Below are 19,348 nucleotides of genomic sequence, written 5' to 3' on the forward strand. Positions count from 1 at the left end.
AAGGAAGAATAGGAAATAGATTCAAAGAGGATATAATCAAAGAGGACATAACTGTTTTTTCCAACAAGAAATGTCTTCCTACCATTGAAGGCCCAGCTCACACACTTTGTACAATACAAACCTTGTTATCATTTCAAAGATTTGCTCCAAAGCTGCTTTAAGGCTTCTTGTCAAGCAACAAATTTACTCTGTGGACTATAGAGAGAAGGCTGAACAAAGAACAACTGGTGTCCTTGGAAAGCAAAGAATGAGCAACATCAGAAGTAAAAAGAGAGAGTTTTCCGAATGTCATTTCTGTGTGATTCTTATCTCCTTTAACACAATCAAATATTGGACAATTTCCTACAAAGTAAATATCCATACCTTTAAAAGACGAAGAAAACAGAAACAAAAAGTAAGAAAAATTAAGGAACGCTTTTATGATTTAAGGGACGCGGTGGCTCAGTGGCTAAGACGCTGAGGTTGTTGATCGAAAGGTCGGCAGTTCAGCGGTTCGAATCCCTAGTACTGCGTAATGGGGTGAGCTCCTGTTACTTGTCCCAGCTTCTGCCAACCTAACAGTTTGAAAGCACGTAAAAAAATGCAAGTAGAAGAATAGGGACCACCTTTGGTGGGAAGGTAACAGCGTTCTGTGCACCTTTGGCGTTTAGTCATGCCGGCCACATGACCACGGAGATGTCTCCAGACAGCACTGGCTCTTCGGCTTTGTAATGGAGACGAGCACTGCCCCCTAGAGTCAGAAATGACTAGCACATATGTGCGAGGGGAACCTTTACCTTTACCTTCATGATTTAGAGAACTGTGGTTTATCTATACCTTGCCTTTCACTTTCAGGAATTTGAAATGCTATGTAAAATAATTAAAATCACAGGGACTTTCACTGAAATAGTTGGGTGGAGGAACATGTGGAAAACTGCCTTCCCTCTAACCTACTCCTGCAAGTCCCAGCTTATCCCCTCCTTCCACTGCCCATCCCATCCTGTGACTACTGGAGAATCACACCATATTCATAATCATTCATTGCCCGTAATACAAGCAAACAATGCTTGTCATCTGCAGTTACACTTTATTAGAATTGAAAAGGAAAAATTTAGACTGTTGGAAAGCTGCTGCAAATCAGATTAGACAGCACTGGGTTACGTGGGCAAACAATTCAGTAAAGTAGCATTCATCACATCGGGAGGAAGAGAATAGAGAAGCGGAAACCCAAAGGTGTTTTTTCAAAAGGCAACTGGACTTTCTTTGTTTTTCCTTTAAGACCTTTTACTTCTCACCCAAGAAGTTCCTCTTCGGTTCAGAGGAACTTCAGTTCAAGGAAAAACAAAGTCCAGTTGCCTTTTGAAAAAGCAGTTTTGGGACAAGACTTGGATGACTGAGAATCTCCATAGACAGAGAAAGTGTCCTTCAAAAGGACTGGATGAAGATCTGGTGGACTTTTCCATTGAGGACCTCTATACTGCACGAATCAAAAAGGGGGCTGTGAAAATATTTACAGACCCCTCGCATCCTGGACATAAACTGTTTCAACTCCTACCCTCAAAATGATGCTATAGAGCAGTGGTCACCAACTGGTGGTCCGTAAACCACTGAGAAAATTTTGGTGGTCCGCAGAAAAATTATTTGCATTTTTTAATATTGCACTGAATCAGGGGTCCTCAAACTACAGCCTCTGGGCCCAATATGTGCAATGAACGTTTGTGTTGATGCAGAGAGTCTCTCCCTTCAGGGTCCTTTTGTGTGGGTTGGAAGGGGGCAGAAATTCTGACATGGGGTCTGCTTCAGCCTCCTGGTGAGGTTTTGGGCAAAGGCTGGAAGGAAGTGCCACTGGTGGCAAGGAGCCGGAGGGCCTTGTTCTAGTGGGACTGCATCATAGTCTGGAACTGGCTGACCATCTCAGCCTGCTGAGCCTCCAGGTGCCGGTACCTGGCCTTGCACTCCTGCAGGTCTTCCCTCTGCTTGGAAAGCCTATGCTCCTAGTCCTGAGTGAGGTGCTTCTGCTGAGCCTCCTTCTTGGCCAGATCCAATTTGAACTGAGCCAGCTGTTTTGCCAACTCTTTCTCATGGTGGCTGCTTAGCTCCAATAACTGCTTCCTGTTGAGGCCCTAAGGAGCCCGGGCGGGGAGGCAAGGAGTGGCTGGCAGGAGAGGGGTGAGCAGAGGCCGGCGAGGAACCCTTCGATGTGAGTAACATTGAGTTGGCCATCGAGTTGGCCACACCCACTCAGTCACATGACCACCTAGCCACGCCCACCCAGCCAGTCATTAGTGGTCCATGGGATTTAAAATTATGAATTTAGTGGTCCCTGAGGTCCAAAAGATTGGGGACCCCTGCTCTAGAGCACTGCACACCAGAACAACTAGACAAAAGAACAGTTTTTTCCCCGAACACCATCACTCTGCTAAACAAATAATTCCCTCCACACTGTCTAACTATTTACTAAGTCTGCACTACTATTAATCTTCTCATCGTTCCCATCACCCATCTCCCTCCACTTATGACTTAATGACTGTAACTTTGTTGCTGGTATCCTTACGATTTATATTGACTGTTTCCTAATATGATTTGATTGCTTATTTGTTCCCTATGACTATCATTAAGTGTTGTACCTTCTGATTCTTGACAAACGTATCTTTTCTTTTATGTACACTGAGAGTGTATGCACCAAGACAAATTCCTTGTGTGTCCAATCACACTTGGCCAATAAAAAATTCTATTCTATTCTATTCTATTCTATTCTATTCTATTCTATTCTATTCTATTCTATTCTATTCTATTCTATTCTATTCTATTCTTCTGCAAGAACTGATCCAGGATAGAATGCAGGGAGGTGCTGAAGGTGTTAAAGTGTTGTTATTTGACAAAGTTGTTCTGTAACACAGAAAGGATTAGGCAAAAGCCTGATGATTTGTGCTAAATCTTTGCCAAGTCATGGGTGTTCCTCTCAGTGGACCTTGACTCCAGCCTATTAGCTTGATGCCAGCCGCCTTCCATTGCACAACTTCTGTGTTCCTTCCTTAGTTCATCCACGTCACTAAATAAATTTTTTTTAAAAAAGTCCCCTACTGTCCTAAATCCAGATTTTTGCGCTGGGACATCACCTGATGACCTTTGAACTTCATACTGTTGACCCAGCTCTGTAAGCTTCCTGGTTCATGTGAAAGTTGGTAACTTATTCTTCTGCTTTGGGAGTCTCATTTTTGCCCATCGGGTTCAGTTAACAGCAGGTTACATGAGTTTTTACAAAGGTCTCCTGCAAGTATAATGACCAAGGGACTTGATCAAAGCTTAATTTGAGAAGGATCCCCAAAAAACCCCTGATGGATAGAGATGGAAGGAGGTAAAGGAAGGAGATAAAAGCTTTAGACTTCAAGAAACTGAATGGAGGAGGGGATGGAAAAGATAAGCTCCAAAAACAGAAGAGAGTTGGTGTTATAAGGGGGGGAAGCAATCAACAAGAAGGGGAAATTCTTGTAGATGACTAAAATGTCTCCCCAGGCAGGTGTTCCTAACACCCACTTTAACATGTTTTTGGTGCCAGACAAATGTATTCCAGTCTCTTCATCCAGTTTTATAGTTTTTTTTTAATTTTCAGCTTAATTTTAAATGCTTGTTTTATACTGGAAGAGCAGTTTGTATGAGGGAGGGAGGGAGGAAGGGAGGGAGGGAGAGAGATCTGAAAACTTTGCCAACTCACCAGAAAATACTAACTTCTACCAACTGTTTGTAATTAACAACCCAAATTGTCAAAACCACACTACGTATTTTCAATGTGTGCCACATGCACTATACACATATATAGGTAATCCTTGGCCTATGAACATAATTGACCTTGCAATTACAGTAGTAACTTGTGAGGGTACTTAAGACGATCATCGCATGACCGATTTTACGATCTTGGGTTGTAGCAGACGTTAAATAAACGCTGTGTAAACCCCTTGTTGGCTATGGGGTTTTTTGGGAGAGGGGGGAAACTGGAAGTAAAAGTCGATTTCCAGCAAAACTATAATCCATCATGATTATGTGACCACAGGATACTACAAACAGACATAACTGTTGGCTGGTTGCTGAGTGTCCAGGATGCGGTCATGTGATTATGGAGGAGCAGCTGTCAATAGCTTACACTTGGATCATAAGTAGTTTTTTGGGGATCTATGGTAACTTCGAACAATCACTAACCAACCAGCAACAAGTTGAGGACTACCTGTAAAAAGAAAAAGGTTCATGCCCGGTCATATCCATTATTTTGACATTATTTAGCACCATCTATCATGCCCACTTCCAGTATGTCCTGGAAGTGGGCATGGAGCAATACATAACACTATTTGTGGTTGCTCCATCACTGGAGGTTTTTAAGAAGAGATTGGATAGCCCTTTGTCCGAAATGGTATAGGGTCTCCTACTTGAACAGGGGCTTAGACTAGAGCAGGGGTCTGCAACCTTAAGCACTCAAAGAGCCATTTGGACCCATTTCCCACAGAAAAGAAAACATCAGGAGCCACAAAAACTGGGTGGGCGTGGCCAACTCGATGTCAGTCACTTCTACCAGTCACATGACCCCCCCTAACCACGCCTACCCAACCGGTCATTAGGGGCAGAGAACCTGTTGTTAAAAAAACACCAGGAACCACAAAATCCTTTTGACATCTCTCTCTCTCCCTCCCCCCTCCCTCTCTCCCCCCCCTCTTTCTATGTCTCTCTCTCTCCCCCTCTCTCTGTATCTCTCTGTCTCTGCCCTGGCCACTTCTCCATCACCCACCATCACCCTTACCTTCTCAAGCCAGGCGAGGAGTGACTAGGAGGGGAAGGTGAGGAGCGGGGCTAGCCAGTGGTGGGGTCACCCAACAGTGAGCCACAGCAGAGGGCCCAAAGAGCCGCATGTGGCTCTGGAGCCGCAGGTTGCTGACACCTGGACTAGAGCAGTGATGGTGAACCTTTTTGGCACTCGTCGGGGCCGTGCTCTGGAAAAGCTGAACTTCCGGGTTCTAGTGCGCATGCGTGCCCAACGATCAGCTGGCTGGCACGCATGTACAGGCTGGGTTTTGGCACTACTGCGCATGCTAAGGGATCACATTCCGGAAAAGCCAAATGTCCGGGTTCTGGCGTGCATGCATACTTGATAATCAGCTGGCTAGCACCCATCCGCACACCGGTTTTTGGCTCTGCCGCACACATGAAGGACAGCTGATCATCAGGCATGCATGCACTCCAGAAACCCAGAAGACAAACAGGAAAGGCCGCACGTGCTGGATGACATGGCTTCGCGTGCCACTTTGAGCATGCGTGCCATAGGTTTGCCATCACAGGACTAGAGGATCTCCAAGGCCCTTTCCAATTCTTTTATTCTGCTATTCATAACAAGATTAAATAAACATTTTCAAATCTTGGTATTCGCAACCAAACTTTCTCCAAAATCTGTTTTTCTAACTAAAAATTGATATTCCAGCTGTGGCTTCGTCTACCTCAAATTGAAATGATGCACGCTTCATGCTTGGATTGAATTTCATGTGCAGCTTTACAATCCATCTTTGAGAATGCTGAATAAAGGGCCAGAAGTAGTCTTGCCTTCTCCTTGCCCATTACAATTAGGGATCATATGAGATAGAGGATTAAAGCATCAGAGATAAGAAGGCCTTGGAATTGAGTGCAGAGTGTATCAAGTGTCTTTTGTCCTGCTAGCACCGATTTTGGAATTCAACCCAAATAATTTGGATTCAATCCAAGTTTGAACTGAATCCAAATCATTTACCAGTTACAAGTTAATACAGCAGCTGTATTTTCAAAATTTTCATCCTGGAGACTTTGTCTTGCTGCTTTATTATACAAATAAGAAGGATTCCAATACTATTAAGAAGAGATTGGGCATCCATTTGTCCAGAATGGTTTTGGGTCTCCTACTTGAGCATGGGGTTGGAGTAGAAGACCTCCAAGGTCCTTTCCAATTCTGTTACTATTCTGTTACTATTGGGAAACTCTTGCTCACCCTGTGAAAAAACTTTAGAAAGAAATGACCAACACCATTAACAAACACACACACACACATACATGGTAACTATTCAGACTTTTATTTTAATTTCATGGTAATAAAGACATATTTGACCAGACTGCATGTCAGAATGCATTCTTTATTTGCCTGAGGCCCATGAGAAATAAATACTCCCCATTGGTCATTTTATGAGAGACCAGAATCAAGAACTGTTGGTTTAAATGAAATAATGCACTCTTGCTGAAGTTAAAAACTTTAAAAAAAAAAACAAAAACCAGAGACTTAAACATTGGCTTACATCTGTTCTGTTGAAACCACTTGGATGTGCTTAATTTTATCCTAAAATAAAGCAGTTGTCAACAATAGTAACAATGGAGCAGAAGGAGATTTGGTAGAACTTGGAGAAGCATTTTAGAAGCTTATCCACCCACAAGCAAAATATGAGCTATTGTACACAACCCAATGTATAGTTCTAGCTTTGGATTAAAGTAACACCTGAGAAGTTTTGTACATTTGAGACCTATATAACAGTAAATAATAGTTGCTGCACCTTTTGGTAATGAACGTCATCCAGTAGGGATGCATCATCATCATCATCATCATCATCATCATCATCATCATCATCATCATCATCATGCAGAATAAAATGCTTAATAGTAAGTCTTTCATGTTGGCACCCATTTTCTAGATTGGGAATATAACCCTCAGAATTTCTAGTGAATGTGATCAGGCATAGACCTTCAAAATGTACATTGGGCAGCTGGGATTTCTTCAGAAAGTATTAGTAGTAAAGTAGTAAGTGTTTGGCTTTGCATTACTGGAGGTGGTCTCTGGTTGATGTGTAGGTACTTATGAAACCAACCAATTGTTTATATCAGTGGTTCTCAACTTGTGGCCCACGGAGCCTTGGGGGGGCACACAATGTCATCTCAGGGGGTCTCCAAGGCTTGGTGCAGCCTAATGTCTTAAATCTTAAGCCTTGGTGGCCATGGTCTGTGGCCACAAAATGTGAAGAAAAGGTTGAGAACCATTGATTTACATGAATTCAAACTTTGCAGGTCAAAAATGAACAACATTAGGAGATTCAAGATGTTAAGAGCAGTCATGCAGACAAGTGTGAAAATCACTGCACAATCAAATCAATGAGTAGCTATAGCTGGCCACCGATATTTGAGAATTTGGAAAGAGCAATACTAGTGCCACCATGAAAATATTGAGAACCAGTTGTGAAAATATTAAATGGAAGATAAGGTGAGAGATGCAGCTACAGTATTCAAATATTGAAAAGTAAACACGAAAATGGACAATATTTATATATTGAGGAGCAGAAGAGACGCTTCAAGTTTCACTGTGTGCAGTTATGTTTCTGCTTTTGCTACATGAATTAAACGCCACTGAATATATTGAATAAGATCATTGGTCTGTCTAACTTAGAATCATCTCTGCCAAACTAGCAAGATTTCTTCTAAGCCTTAAGCAGAAGTCTTTTCTACAACTAACAGATCTGGAATGCAAAAAAATAGAAGACCACCAGATGACACCAAAGATTTGATGGCGTACCTTCAAATAATTTTGGATTCCTAGTAATGATGCAGACTTTCTCCATTATGATCTCATTGTAACCTGATCTCTCAGGTTTTCCAGTGATCTATTCCCTGATACTGTAACGGAGTCTATCTACTTTGCTGCTGGTTGTCCTCTTCTCTTTCCCTCCGTCTTTCCCAGTAGAGGTAGTCCTTAACCTATGACCACAATTCAGCCCAAAATTTATGTTGCTAAGTGAGAAATTTGTCAGCTGAGTTTCACCTCGCTTTATGACTTTTCTTGCTACATTTGTTAAGTGAATCACCACAGTTGTTAAATTAGTAACACAGTGGTTGAATCAATCTGACTTCCTCCTTGATTTTGCTTGTCAGAAGTTCACAAAAACGGGTCCCATGACCCTGGGGCACTGTAACCGTCATAAATATGAACCAGTCGCTAAGCATCTGAATGTAAATCACATGACCATGGGAATGCTACAATGGTCATAAGTGTGAAAAATGATTTTTTCAGTGCCGTTGTAACTTTGAACAGTCACTAAAAGTTGTAAGTTGAGGACTATCTCAATTATAGCTTTTTCCAAAGAACTAGGTCTAATGTGCCCGAAGTAAGACTCCTTGAGCTTCCAGTGTAGGAAACATTTCTGCTTCCAGTGAGAACGTGGGGTCTATTTGTTTGATGATCCATTAATTTGTTTTTTGGGCTGCCCACAATTCTCTCAGGGGTCTTCTTCAATACTAACGTTCACAAGTGTCAATGCTTTTTCCTTATCTTGCTATCTCAAAGTCCAACTTTCACTTCCATAGAATACAGAGAAAACCTTCTGTTTTCATGGCTTGCACAATGTTTATCTTTGTAGGTACAAACACATAACAAGGTTGGATGGTCCTTTCCAAGGCCTTCATGGCTGCTCTACTATTTTAAATAGAATAGAATAACAAAGTTGGAAGGGACCTTGGAGGTCTTGTAGTCCAATCCCCTGCTTAGGCAGGAAACCCTACACCACTTCAGAGAAATGGTTATCCAACATCTTCTTAAAAACTTCCAGTGTTGGAGCATTCGCAACTTCTGCAGGCAAGTTGTTCCACTAATTAATTGTTCTAACTGTCAGAAAATTTCTCCCTAGTTCTAAGTTGCTTCTCTCCTTGATTAGTTTCCATCCATTGCTTCTGGTCCTACGCTCAGGTGCTTTGGAGAATAGCTTGACTCTCTCTTCTTTGTGGCAGCTCCTGAGATATTGGAACACTGCTACCATGTCTCCCCTAGTCCTTCTTTGTGCTGGTCCGTAGCGTAGTGATTTAGAAAAATACGTAACTTTGTACTGCCATGTAGTGGTCATTCTGATTTTTGCAACCTAGATCTGATAGTTGTAGTCTTTTCCAGTCCTACTACCTGAGATTCGATTAACTTAAGTTGCTGGTGATTGAAGTTAGGACCTTCTTCATTCAAAATCTGAACTCTGCTCTGGCCCTTCCCACTTGTCAAATTTATTATTATTATTCTTTCAGGCAGGTCTCAGATACAAGTCTATTGAAAACTGAGAGGGAACGGAAGAGATCAAGACTCTAAAATATATACATTCCATACATTGGAAGCACAGAAGAAGGTTTTTAGGCCCTATGGATCCAGAGGCTATTAGCTGATCAGAGTTTATTATGTTGGACTAACAGTGAGATCTGATCTAGGAGGCCTCAACCTGTTTTCTTGGACAGTGGAGTCTGCAGATGGATTGTTAAGAGAGGAAGCTGATTAAAGGAGCCTGTATATACAATAAACCATTGATGAAAAGAGAAAAAAATGTGCTGAAAAAGTCTGTTAAGTAGTAATTCTACTGAGGCACAGGCAAGTAGGTTTGTCACCACAGCTGATAATAATCTGAGGCACTGATTGTAGATCTGGTTCTTTATTAGAGTTTAATATTGGTGACTGTCTTGTCTAAGACTAATGGCAATTGATTTTTTTTTTTTCTGGAATATTACTTTAATCCTATTGCTCTTTTCCCTTGCTACTTTCTTGCTCCAACATAAAAGACTGGGAGTTTTTAATATTTGGAAGTCTTTTTTTTTCCTTCATGTAATAAGACACACTATCTTTTCTCTACGAAGGCTGCAAATAGAGGAGCCTCATAACTAAATAAGGATGTCTAGAGGGCACAGTAAAAAAAAAAAAAAAGTCGAGGACACCCACAACATGCAAAATAATACCCATTTTTAATGTGTGTCACTGTGATTACAGCGCAAGTGGCCAGATTCGCACTGGGGATTCGTCGGAAACACGTGATTAATCCACCATAGCTATTTTACACAACTGATGTAGCAATCCCTTTTGCACTACTACTCTTTTGTATTTTAGTATTTAATGACTAGGGGGCTACTGTTTAAGGATTGGTACTATAGTACCAATTTTTAAGCTATGTGTAACTGATAGATTGGATGCCAAATTGTGATTTTAATATAGATTTTATCCCAGTTATTTATTAGTTTATTCTAGAATTTTAAACTGGATACTCCTTGAGGTTTATTTTTTTAATTTGTTCTGATCTCTGGTCTTTAACTGTAATGAACTTGATTGGTTGATTGTGTGTCACATGGTAACACACATAAAAATCAAACAGAGCTTCAATGGCTGCTATCTTGACAATTTTTTTAAAAAACTACACTGAGTGGACATCTCTGGAACTAAAGTGATCTGTCATATGCTGGCAACACGTTATGAAAACCTTCACAAATAATCACAACAGAGAAAAATTTCTCCTTGTGAAAGTGGTTTACCCATATCAAAGTTCTGTTGAAACCTAAAATGTGTCTAGACATGACTGACTTTGGATTTACTCCTGTTGTGAAGGCTTTCACGAGCCATTGGAAGATCTAGACCAGGGGTGTCAAACTCGATGTCATTGAGGTCCGCATCAGGGTTCTGTTTATCCTTGGGGTGCTGGGGTGGGTATGACCAGGATGGGCGTGGTCAGCTTGACATCACTTGTGTCAGGGCGCCTGTGGTGACCCTAGTGCTCTGCCAGCAAAAATGGGCTCCTAAACTCCGTTTTCATTGGCAGAGGGTTGCAGGAGGCCGTCCCAGCCAAAAACGGAGCTCGGGAGCCTTTTTTCGCTGGCAGAGGCATCACAAGCCACTCCTTTGTTCTTTCCAGGGTGGCCCCATGGGTGGGATCTAAGCACCCTGTGGGTCGGATGTGGCCCCCCAGTCTTGAGTTTGACACCCGTGATCTAGACTAGGGAGAAATCTTCGACAACATTTCAAGGAAGCAATAGAGATGAATAGTTCAGGATCCATGCAGGGACATAAGTCGCTCTTCTCTTAAAATAGCTCCAAGTACATCTTGAAACACTGACAAGTTGAAAAGTATGAATGGCACAACAAAAGTGTGTGTCTGTGTGTGTACGTGAAAACCATACAAGTTTGTAACAGTCTATCAAGCAGGAGAAAGTTCAACTGACGATCTACCATTGCTTGATTTAGGGACAATTAGAATCAGACCCTTATTTTCTACAGATCCTATAATGCTTTTTTTTTTTTTTTTTTTTTTTTTTGCTAGAAAGGGTTTTTGTTTCCAGAAGAAAAGTGGTATGGGAAAGCACTGACTCAGAATTGGTAAGGATAAAGATTAAACCACAGCCTGCTGTGTTCTGGAAACCTGGACAAAGAATAATGGAGAGCAGAGCTCATTTTAGTTGCAACAGTCTTAAGCCGGCTACAATTATGTGGAAAGTAAACATTTCTGCTCAAACTCGTTTGTGAGAGCAAAAAACCCCCAAAACAGATCTCAGGTATAAAGCTGAGGGTCAAGATATATTCAAAACACGACATATTTGTGGATACCTATCTGTAGCATAAATTATCCTTAAGTGCACTATTCAAGATGATTGAGATTTCAACATATCCTTGGCCTGTGAAAATTTTGGCTTGCTCACTCTAGCTGATAGCTGATTGAAAAAGAATTTGAGGTCAATATGGCACATCAGATGAACAACAACAATAACAAACAAACAAAAAAGTGAATCCCAAGACTCAGTTGGATGTCAATAGAAGAAAATGTCATTGGGTAGAACTGCTTAAGAACATACTTGAACAAATGCAATTCTATTTTAGGAAGAAACTAGGAAGATCTTGATGGGCAATCACCCTATTTCCCTGCAAAGAGTTGTGGTTTGCCTTCATTATCTTTAACATTTCTCCATATGCCCCCTAAAAAGTAGATGTTCTAATTTTCAGTGAGTCACTTCCAGGAGGGAAGGATAAATATACCAGTAATACAGTACTGGGTACTCACTACAGTAGGTTTGCACCAGGGGTGAAATTCACTTACCTTCCGTACCGGTTCGGAAATGCGCACATGCAGGCTGAAAATTGTCACAAAAAAGGGACCTCATGACATCCTCACAGGGGGTTCGCGCAGTCGGCCCTACTGTATTGTGCGATCCGGTAGGAACCGGCTGAATTTCACCTCTGGTTTCCACTACTAGCAAGCCCAAAGCTTGATCTGTTACTCTATTTATGCTATTTTAAATGGGGCATGTGCCTTCAAAGGAAAAAGAATTAAAATGGCTTGTGGAGTAAGACGGTAATCGTTTATCAGTTCGCTATTCGTATTTTTGTCTGTTCTATTGAAAACAAGCAAGCATTTTAAACAGCCAGGAAGAACTCACCTATGCTAACCGATCAGCACTTTTTATAGCTGGCTTTTGCTACAACTGTGTAGTAGAAAACTCTGCATTTCTACAGTGTGCAATGAGAATGTTTTCAGACTGGCCACGTTGCTACTGAAATGTTACATGTGTCTTCAATTGTCAAAAGCCAGGGATTCTTGCAACAAGACAGCAATCTTTTATCTCCATTAATTTCTTCTCTATTATTTAACATGCATCGAAACAACAGAAATATAATCTTACTTGTCGTTTTGGAGAGTAGGTGCAGCAAAGGAACATACGTGCTCTCATTCTACTACTTCTACAAGTGGAGAATCAAAACAGCCACGACAATATCCAGGTGAGCTACCAAGCCGACTTTGCTACTGAAGCAATGCACATGGTGAGTCACGCAAGGTATAATCTCAATGCAGATACCTGAAACATTCCCATAACACACCAAATCAGCTAGAATGTCTGTGTGGAGACCATGTATGGATTGCAGATACCGTAAAACAGCTTATCATTCCGTGTATCACTAAGACAAAATATTTCTACGTTCCTATCGGGGGGTAGGGAAAAGGGATATCGGTGAACATTTGGGTGTGCGAAATTGGAACTACCGGTCCCATAAAAAACACCATGCAATCTGCATATATAATATAATCCATTGTTTGCCATGCTAAAAACAAAACTCAATTAAACCCAATCCCCAGACCCTTTAGTGAAGGTCACAGAGGGTTCCCTAATGGGAATATAAAGTTTACGCACAGTGATGAAACTGGAAACAGTTTTCCGGTGTAAAAAAACCCCACCAACTATTAGGTGGAAAGAGTTCTATCGTTGGTTACATGCCACGCTGGGATTCCATCAGCAAATCAGAGGCTATTCAATACTTATCGTGTTAATCAGATCAGTTGGATTTGGGTCCAGTTCTTGGTGACTGTTTTCTTCTGGCAGTGCCATTTCTTAGGTTTCTTTTTAAAAATCATTATTATCATTCTTTCAGATGGAAAAGTTCGCTTCTATATCATCTGGCAGGACAGCAGCTTTAGAGGCTGGTGATGTTTATGGGGAACTCTCTGTCGAGGCTGTTAAAAGAGAGGAGAAAGGAAACAGAGGAGTAAATACAAGCTGAGTTTGAATCAACTGCAACATATTGTCGTTCAGACTGAGGAGATGGCTGAATGGTCCTTTCCAATCAAAGTTTAGACCTGCATTAAAGCTTAAAACAAAAGACCAAACCCCACTTCCTTCTAGCACTGATGATGTTACCTAGTTTGGTAATGAAATGTCTTCAAGAAAACCACCAAATTCAGAGAGTACCAAGGACCCCACAGCTTATGCGCTCCCAGATAATTATTTCTCCATTCTTCCTCTATATCCCCTGACATTTTAGAAGGCAAAGTCTTTCTTAAATTAAGCACCAGTCCAGGTCACCACACAATATGTCCATGTTATCTTCCTGGCACTTGTAACCTACCTTCAGAGCTGGGATTTATATTTGGTTTCCAATTCAAGAACTTCCCCCCCCCCAAGATTATCTAGGTCCCACTGCCATCTGTTTTGACTTGAACATTGTTCTCAGTATTATGTCAGCGTTCCAAGTAACATCCCCAATGAAAGAAGACTCCGAGGCTTGAGTTTCCTCAAAGTTCCATTTTATTAGAGATGTCATATTGGCACATCTGGGAAAACCCAAATCTGAAAGTTTCCAGGTTTTCCCCACCCAAAAGAAAGTTCAAGTCCCTGCCCAGTACCCACATGTCTATTACATGGTCCAATCATCCACTGTCCAAATTGGAGATACCTCCCAATCATCCCATCCTAGGTGCCAGGGCAAGGCATCCTTGACTCTCTGAGAAAGGAATGTTATTTTGACTACATATCACCCATACTCTATGCAATCCCCCCTCCCATTTTCCCACAGTAGAAAATGTGGCAGGCCTGAAGGCCCAAATGTTAAAGGTGGCTTCCAGGTCTGACATATTAATTACATCAATTAATGCATTAGATATAGGTCACATCAGAAGTATTTGACTAGATGTTCCCAAATTATTTGGTCAAGATTCTTCTTAATATAGTTTGGTGTTTAATATTTCTATGATCTCAGAATACTTTCTGTGACCCTTCAAATCAACTCCTTTTTTGAAGATCAGTGAAATGTTCTCATTCTTACATCCAATCATTAATCAGTCCCAAATAATTAGGGTTGCCAGGTCTGCTTCCAAAAAATAGCGGACAAGCGGGGTGGTGGTGGTGGTGGTGGTGGTTAAGTAGTAAAAAAAATAAAAAAATTTTTTACAATTAAATTATATATTTTCTTACAAACATTTTAACACATATTAAAATAATCACTTCAAAACTTTACTTAAAATTCAAAATATCAAATATATTATAATAATATGTAAAATATTAAATTACATTTTACTTTGCTGTCATGTGTATTTTTTATTTGACTGCGCAGCTTTGATCAATTCTTTGTGTTTAAGGAATAATTCTTTAATTTCAGTACTACGTTGAGAAATATTAAAAAATATACAAAGTTCACTTCAAACTGATGGTACAAGCAGTCGGTTACGTTCGTCAGTCCACAAATTTCCTATGACGCTGAAAATTCGTTCAACGTTTGCATTTGATAGCGGAATTGATGCACAATACTGGAACAGTTTCAGTAAACTTGGAGCTGGCTCTTTCTTGAAAAAGTACGTCCACTTATCAAGGGATGAATCGCCCTGCAGATGAACATAAACTTCTTCTAAGGCAGAAATTTCATCGAAGAGAGTGTTGGGTGGAAGTTCTTCTCGCCATGGTGATAATAACCAGATGTTCGTCATTTCTTCTAAAGTTGGAGGATTATTGCGATCAATTAGATTGAAACAATTTAGCGTCTCATATACTGAATCGGTGAAATTATACCACTTTTCTAGGTACGCAATGGCTCTTTGATACATGTTGATGGCTTCTTTCTTGAACTTTTGCACGGCATTCTCAGGCAAATGTTTTTTACGTAAGGCAAATAAAACTTTCATTCTAAAAAACTGCTCATCGTATTTTTTTTGCAAAGAATCACGCAGCTTACACATGATAATGTGAAGATCACATGCAAGAATTTTCTTGCTTTCCAGCTTCAGTAGGGTGTCTTGCATTATTGACATGAAGAAGTGCGTGAAATATAAATACAATTCTGAAATTGTTGGTTCATCGTCCTTTGCGAGTTCATTTTCCTGATCCAAAATAAGGTTCCAGATAACCTTATGGCACTCATCAGATCCAAGAGAAATAAAATACGATTTTAGAGGTATCCAGTTTAAAAGAAGTCTTTCGACCGCTTTAAACAAACTTAACCAATATGTTGGAACATTGCGCAAAACTTCATAGAATTCTAACTCGCAAAACTCAAAAAATGATTTCAACTCTTCTCGTTTCTTCGCAGAATTCGAAAATTCGGCAAAAACCTTCAGCACTACATTTTCGATATCAAAAGATAACTGCTTTAACGCATTTTTTGCGCTGTTGTGTAAAATGTGATTATTGCAATGAGCATTCGATCTTTGTCTCATTCTAACTTATGAAAAAAAAGACAAAACGCGATTCTCCTATCCTTATTCTCTTAGACTGTACAGTTTTAGATTACGTACCATTTCATCATAAAGCTTTTGAATGAAAAAAATGTCCACTGTTTTGTGAAAAAAAATAGTGAACATAATGTGAAAAAAGTGGACTGTCCGCTCAAATAGTGGACACCTGGCAATAATTCTATTTTATATTTCTCCAGGCCATATTTTCTCCACAGCCATATCTCAAAGCTAGGGCTTTCAGAGTATCACCCATGGGTTCAAAGACAAAAATGATCTGTTTCTTGTACTGCCTGTCATGAACTAAACTTACTACTATATTTTTACGGTTATTGAATATGCTTCACCTTCTTGTTTGTACAACACTCAAGAGGACTTAAGAACAATTTTTTTAAAAAAAAACACCGGGGCCTTAAAATCAATATTTTAGTCTGCTTAACAATGATAAACTTGGCAAAGGGATTTGTTTCTGCCGCTATCTTAATTTATGTGCTTTTCCACCACAAATCTGCCATGTTCTCCCTTCTTTTATTCACCTGAGTGAAGGTCTGCATCTTTTGCCAGCTTCTTCAGTTGTCATTTTCTGTCCACTTAAAAGAACTCATTAAAATGGATGTTTCATTGTTATTTTATTGAAACTTCCATAGACTCCATTCTTATTAGGGGTGTAGTACTTATCCCAGTATAGGCTACTCTGCTTGATGCATGAAATTTAAAGTTATGACAGCCACCGGTCTCTGCTTGAAGGCATTTTATGAATTCACCTAGCCTTATGAATTTATTTCCAATTTGTTCTTACTGTTCAAACATTTTTACCAATATGCAATTGAAATTAAAGTCCAAGAGATCTGGATCTTCATTTGAATTCAATGAAAAACAAATCCCGTCCTCTAATTAGAATTAGAAATAATCAACTGAACATATTGTATGGATGCATTTGCTCATCCTTCACCTACCCAATTACAGTATGCTTGTTGTGTGAATTTGAAGAATGTCCTTACGGAAGAAAACAATGGCAAACCACATCTGTACCATTACTACGAAAACTATATGGACGTGGTCATGAAATCATCAAGAATCAAGGACAGATCTAAGGTGACTTCACCTTTTTTGTAATCCACTTTTACAAGATAAAATCATGCAGAGTTTTTTTTTTAAGGGATTAAAAAGATAATCCCAATAAAAACTTTTTTAAAATGAAGAAGAATTTACCATAAGTAAAACTCACTTCCTATGAGTGGTAAGCAGGGGTGAAATGCTCCCGGTTCGGTCTGGTTCGTCTGAACTGGAAGTAAAAAAAGGCTACTGGTTCGCTGAACCGGTAGTAAAAAATGTAAAAAAAAAAAAAAAAGTTCCGACGATCAACTGAGCTTTGTTTTTTTTAACTTTTTTAAGCATTTTTTAATTACCGGTTCTCCAGTAGCTGTGGCGCATGATCATCAGAGCCTTTTTTTTTACCTTTTAAAAGCATTTTTTTACAATCTATTGGCCTGAATAAGTTGTAAAAAAATGCTTTAAAAAAGTAAAAAAAAAAAAGTTGGCCACGCCCACCCAGTCACATTATCCCCCCACCAAGCCACTCCCACAGAACCGGTAGTAACAAATTTTATATTTCACCACTGGTGGTAAGTGTAATCTAAGTGCAATCTTAGAAGTGGCATCTTTCCTTCTCTCTATCAACTTCCAAAGCACCAGAAGGCAAGAGAAGAGGTCGGTTGTTAATAAAGCCCCCCTCATTTGTGATCTTATTTTAGAGGGGGGTGCGGACCTGGCAGGTATTACGGAGACCTGGTTGGGCCAAGAGGGGGGGGGTCCCCCTGGTTGAAATGTGCCCACCAGGTTTCTGTGCATTTCATCAGCCAAGGGCCCAGGGGAGGGGTGGGGGAGTGGCGGTGATTATTAGGGAGAGTCTTTGTCCGAGGGAGACCACTGTTCCTCAGATAGCCGGATGTGAGTCCCTCTTTGTGAAGTGGGGCCGTGGGGTGCAGATGGGTTTGCTGACTGCGTACCTGGCTCCCTGCCACGTGGCAGCGACCCTGCCCGAGCTACTCGACGTCATTGCCGGGGTGGCGGTTGACACCCCCAGACTTATTGTCATGGGGGATTTCAACCTTCCGTCTGCGGGTGAGGCGTCAGAGGCGGCTCGGGAGTTCATGGCTTCCATGACGGCCATGGACCTGACCCAGTTAGTTCAAGGCCCGACTCACATAGGGGGACACACTCTGGACCTGATTTTTGTCTCTGGTCAGTGGTTGAATGATCTTGGTAGAGGGGACCTAGACATCAAACCCTTGTCATGGACAGATCATTCGCTCCTTCACTTGGACTTTCCTACCGCTTTCCCCCGCCGCAGGGAGACGGAACCGACCAAATGGTTCCGTCCCAGGCGCCTGATGGACCCCGAAAGGTTCCTGACGGAGCTTGGGCCGTTTCCTGAGACTCTGGCACACGACTCGACTGAAGAGCTGGTGGCCGCCTGGGAGAGTGCGGCCACCGGAGCTTTGGACCGCGTCGTGCCTTTGCGGCCTCTGACCCGATGCCGATCTCAATTGGCTCCTTGGTTCTCTGAGGAGCTGAGAGAGATGAAGCGTCGGAAAAGACGCCTAGAGAGCATTTGGAGGACTAGTCAATCTGATTCCGACCGGACACAGGTGAGGTCTTATATCAAGACCTACCTAGTGGCGATAAAAGCGGCGAAATCTAACCATTTTTCCGCTCTTATCGCATCTGCAGAGAACCGCCCAGCCGCCCTGTTTAGGGTGACCCACTCCCTTCTTCGGGGGGGAGTGCGGGAAGATCCCTTGCAAGGCCGCGCTGAGGATTTTGTGCAATTCCTGCATGATAAAGTCGCTCGGATTCGGGATGGCTTGGACTCCGATTGGATGAGTCCAGGGGAGGAGACAGGGGCAGGCCTTGAGAATATTATCTGGGAGGAGTTTGATCCTGTGGCTCCCGAGGATGTGGACAGGGTTCTGGGTAGGATTAGTGCCGCCACATGTTTATTGGACCCGTGTCCCTCCTGGTTGGTACTGGCCTCCCGGGAGGTTACACGAGGCTGGCTCCAGGGGATTATAACTGCTTCTCTGAGTGAGGGTGCCTTTCCCGCCGCCTTGAAAGAGGCGGTGGTGAGGCCCCTCCTCAAGAAGCCTTCCCTGGACCCGGCTGAATTAGCTAACTACCGTCCGGTCTCCAACCTTCGTTTTGTGGCGAAGGTTGTTGAGAGTGTGGTGGCACGACAACTGCCCGGGCACCTGGATGAAGCTATCTATCTAGACCCGTGCCAGTCGGGCTTCAGGCAGGGGCACAGCACAGAAACGGCATTGGTCGCGTTGGTGGATGATCTCTGGAGGGCTCGGGACAGGGGTTGCTCCTCTGTCCTAGTCCTATTAGATCTCTCAGCGGCTTTTGATACCATCGACCATGGTATCATGCTGCGGCGGTTAAGAGGGTTAGGAATAGGGGGCACCGTTCTGCGGTGGTTCTCCTCCTTCCTCTCCGACCGCTCGCAGTTCGTGTTGGCAGGGGGGCAGAGGTCGACCTCGAGGCATCTCGCATGGGGAGTGCCACAAGGGTCGGTCCTCTCGCCCCTTCTGTTCAACATT

At 41.8% G+C, this 19,348-nt stretch overlaps 1 protein-coding gene across 1 annotated transcript in view; it reads right to left on the reverse strand.

Annotated features, from left to right (window-relative positions):
• Nucleotides 1-6,046: 6,046 nt before the first annotated feature.
• Nucleotides 6,047-19,348, reverse strand: part of SAMD12 (sterile alpha motif domain containing 12) — a 326,394-nt gene continuing 313,092 nt past the window's right edge. The window contains exon 6 of the mRNA XM_034422216.3: nt 6,047-13,259. Coding sequence (XP_034278107.1) covers nt 13,194-13,259 — 66 coding nt within the window. The 3' untranslated portion in view covers nt 6,047-13,193. The remainder of the gene's footprint in view (nt 13,260-19,348) is intronic.

The sequence above is a fragment of the Pantherophis guttatus genome, chromosome 3 (genome assembly GCF_059756535.1).
Source record: "Pantherophis guttatus breed Tessera chromosome 3, ASM5975653v1, whole genome shotgun sequence".
Classification (NCBI taxonomy): domain Eukaryota; kingdom Metazoa; phylum Chordata; class Lepidosauria; order Squamata; family Colubridae; genus Pantherophis; species Pantherophis guttatus.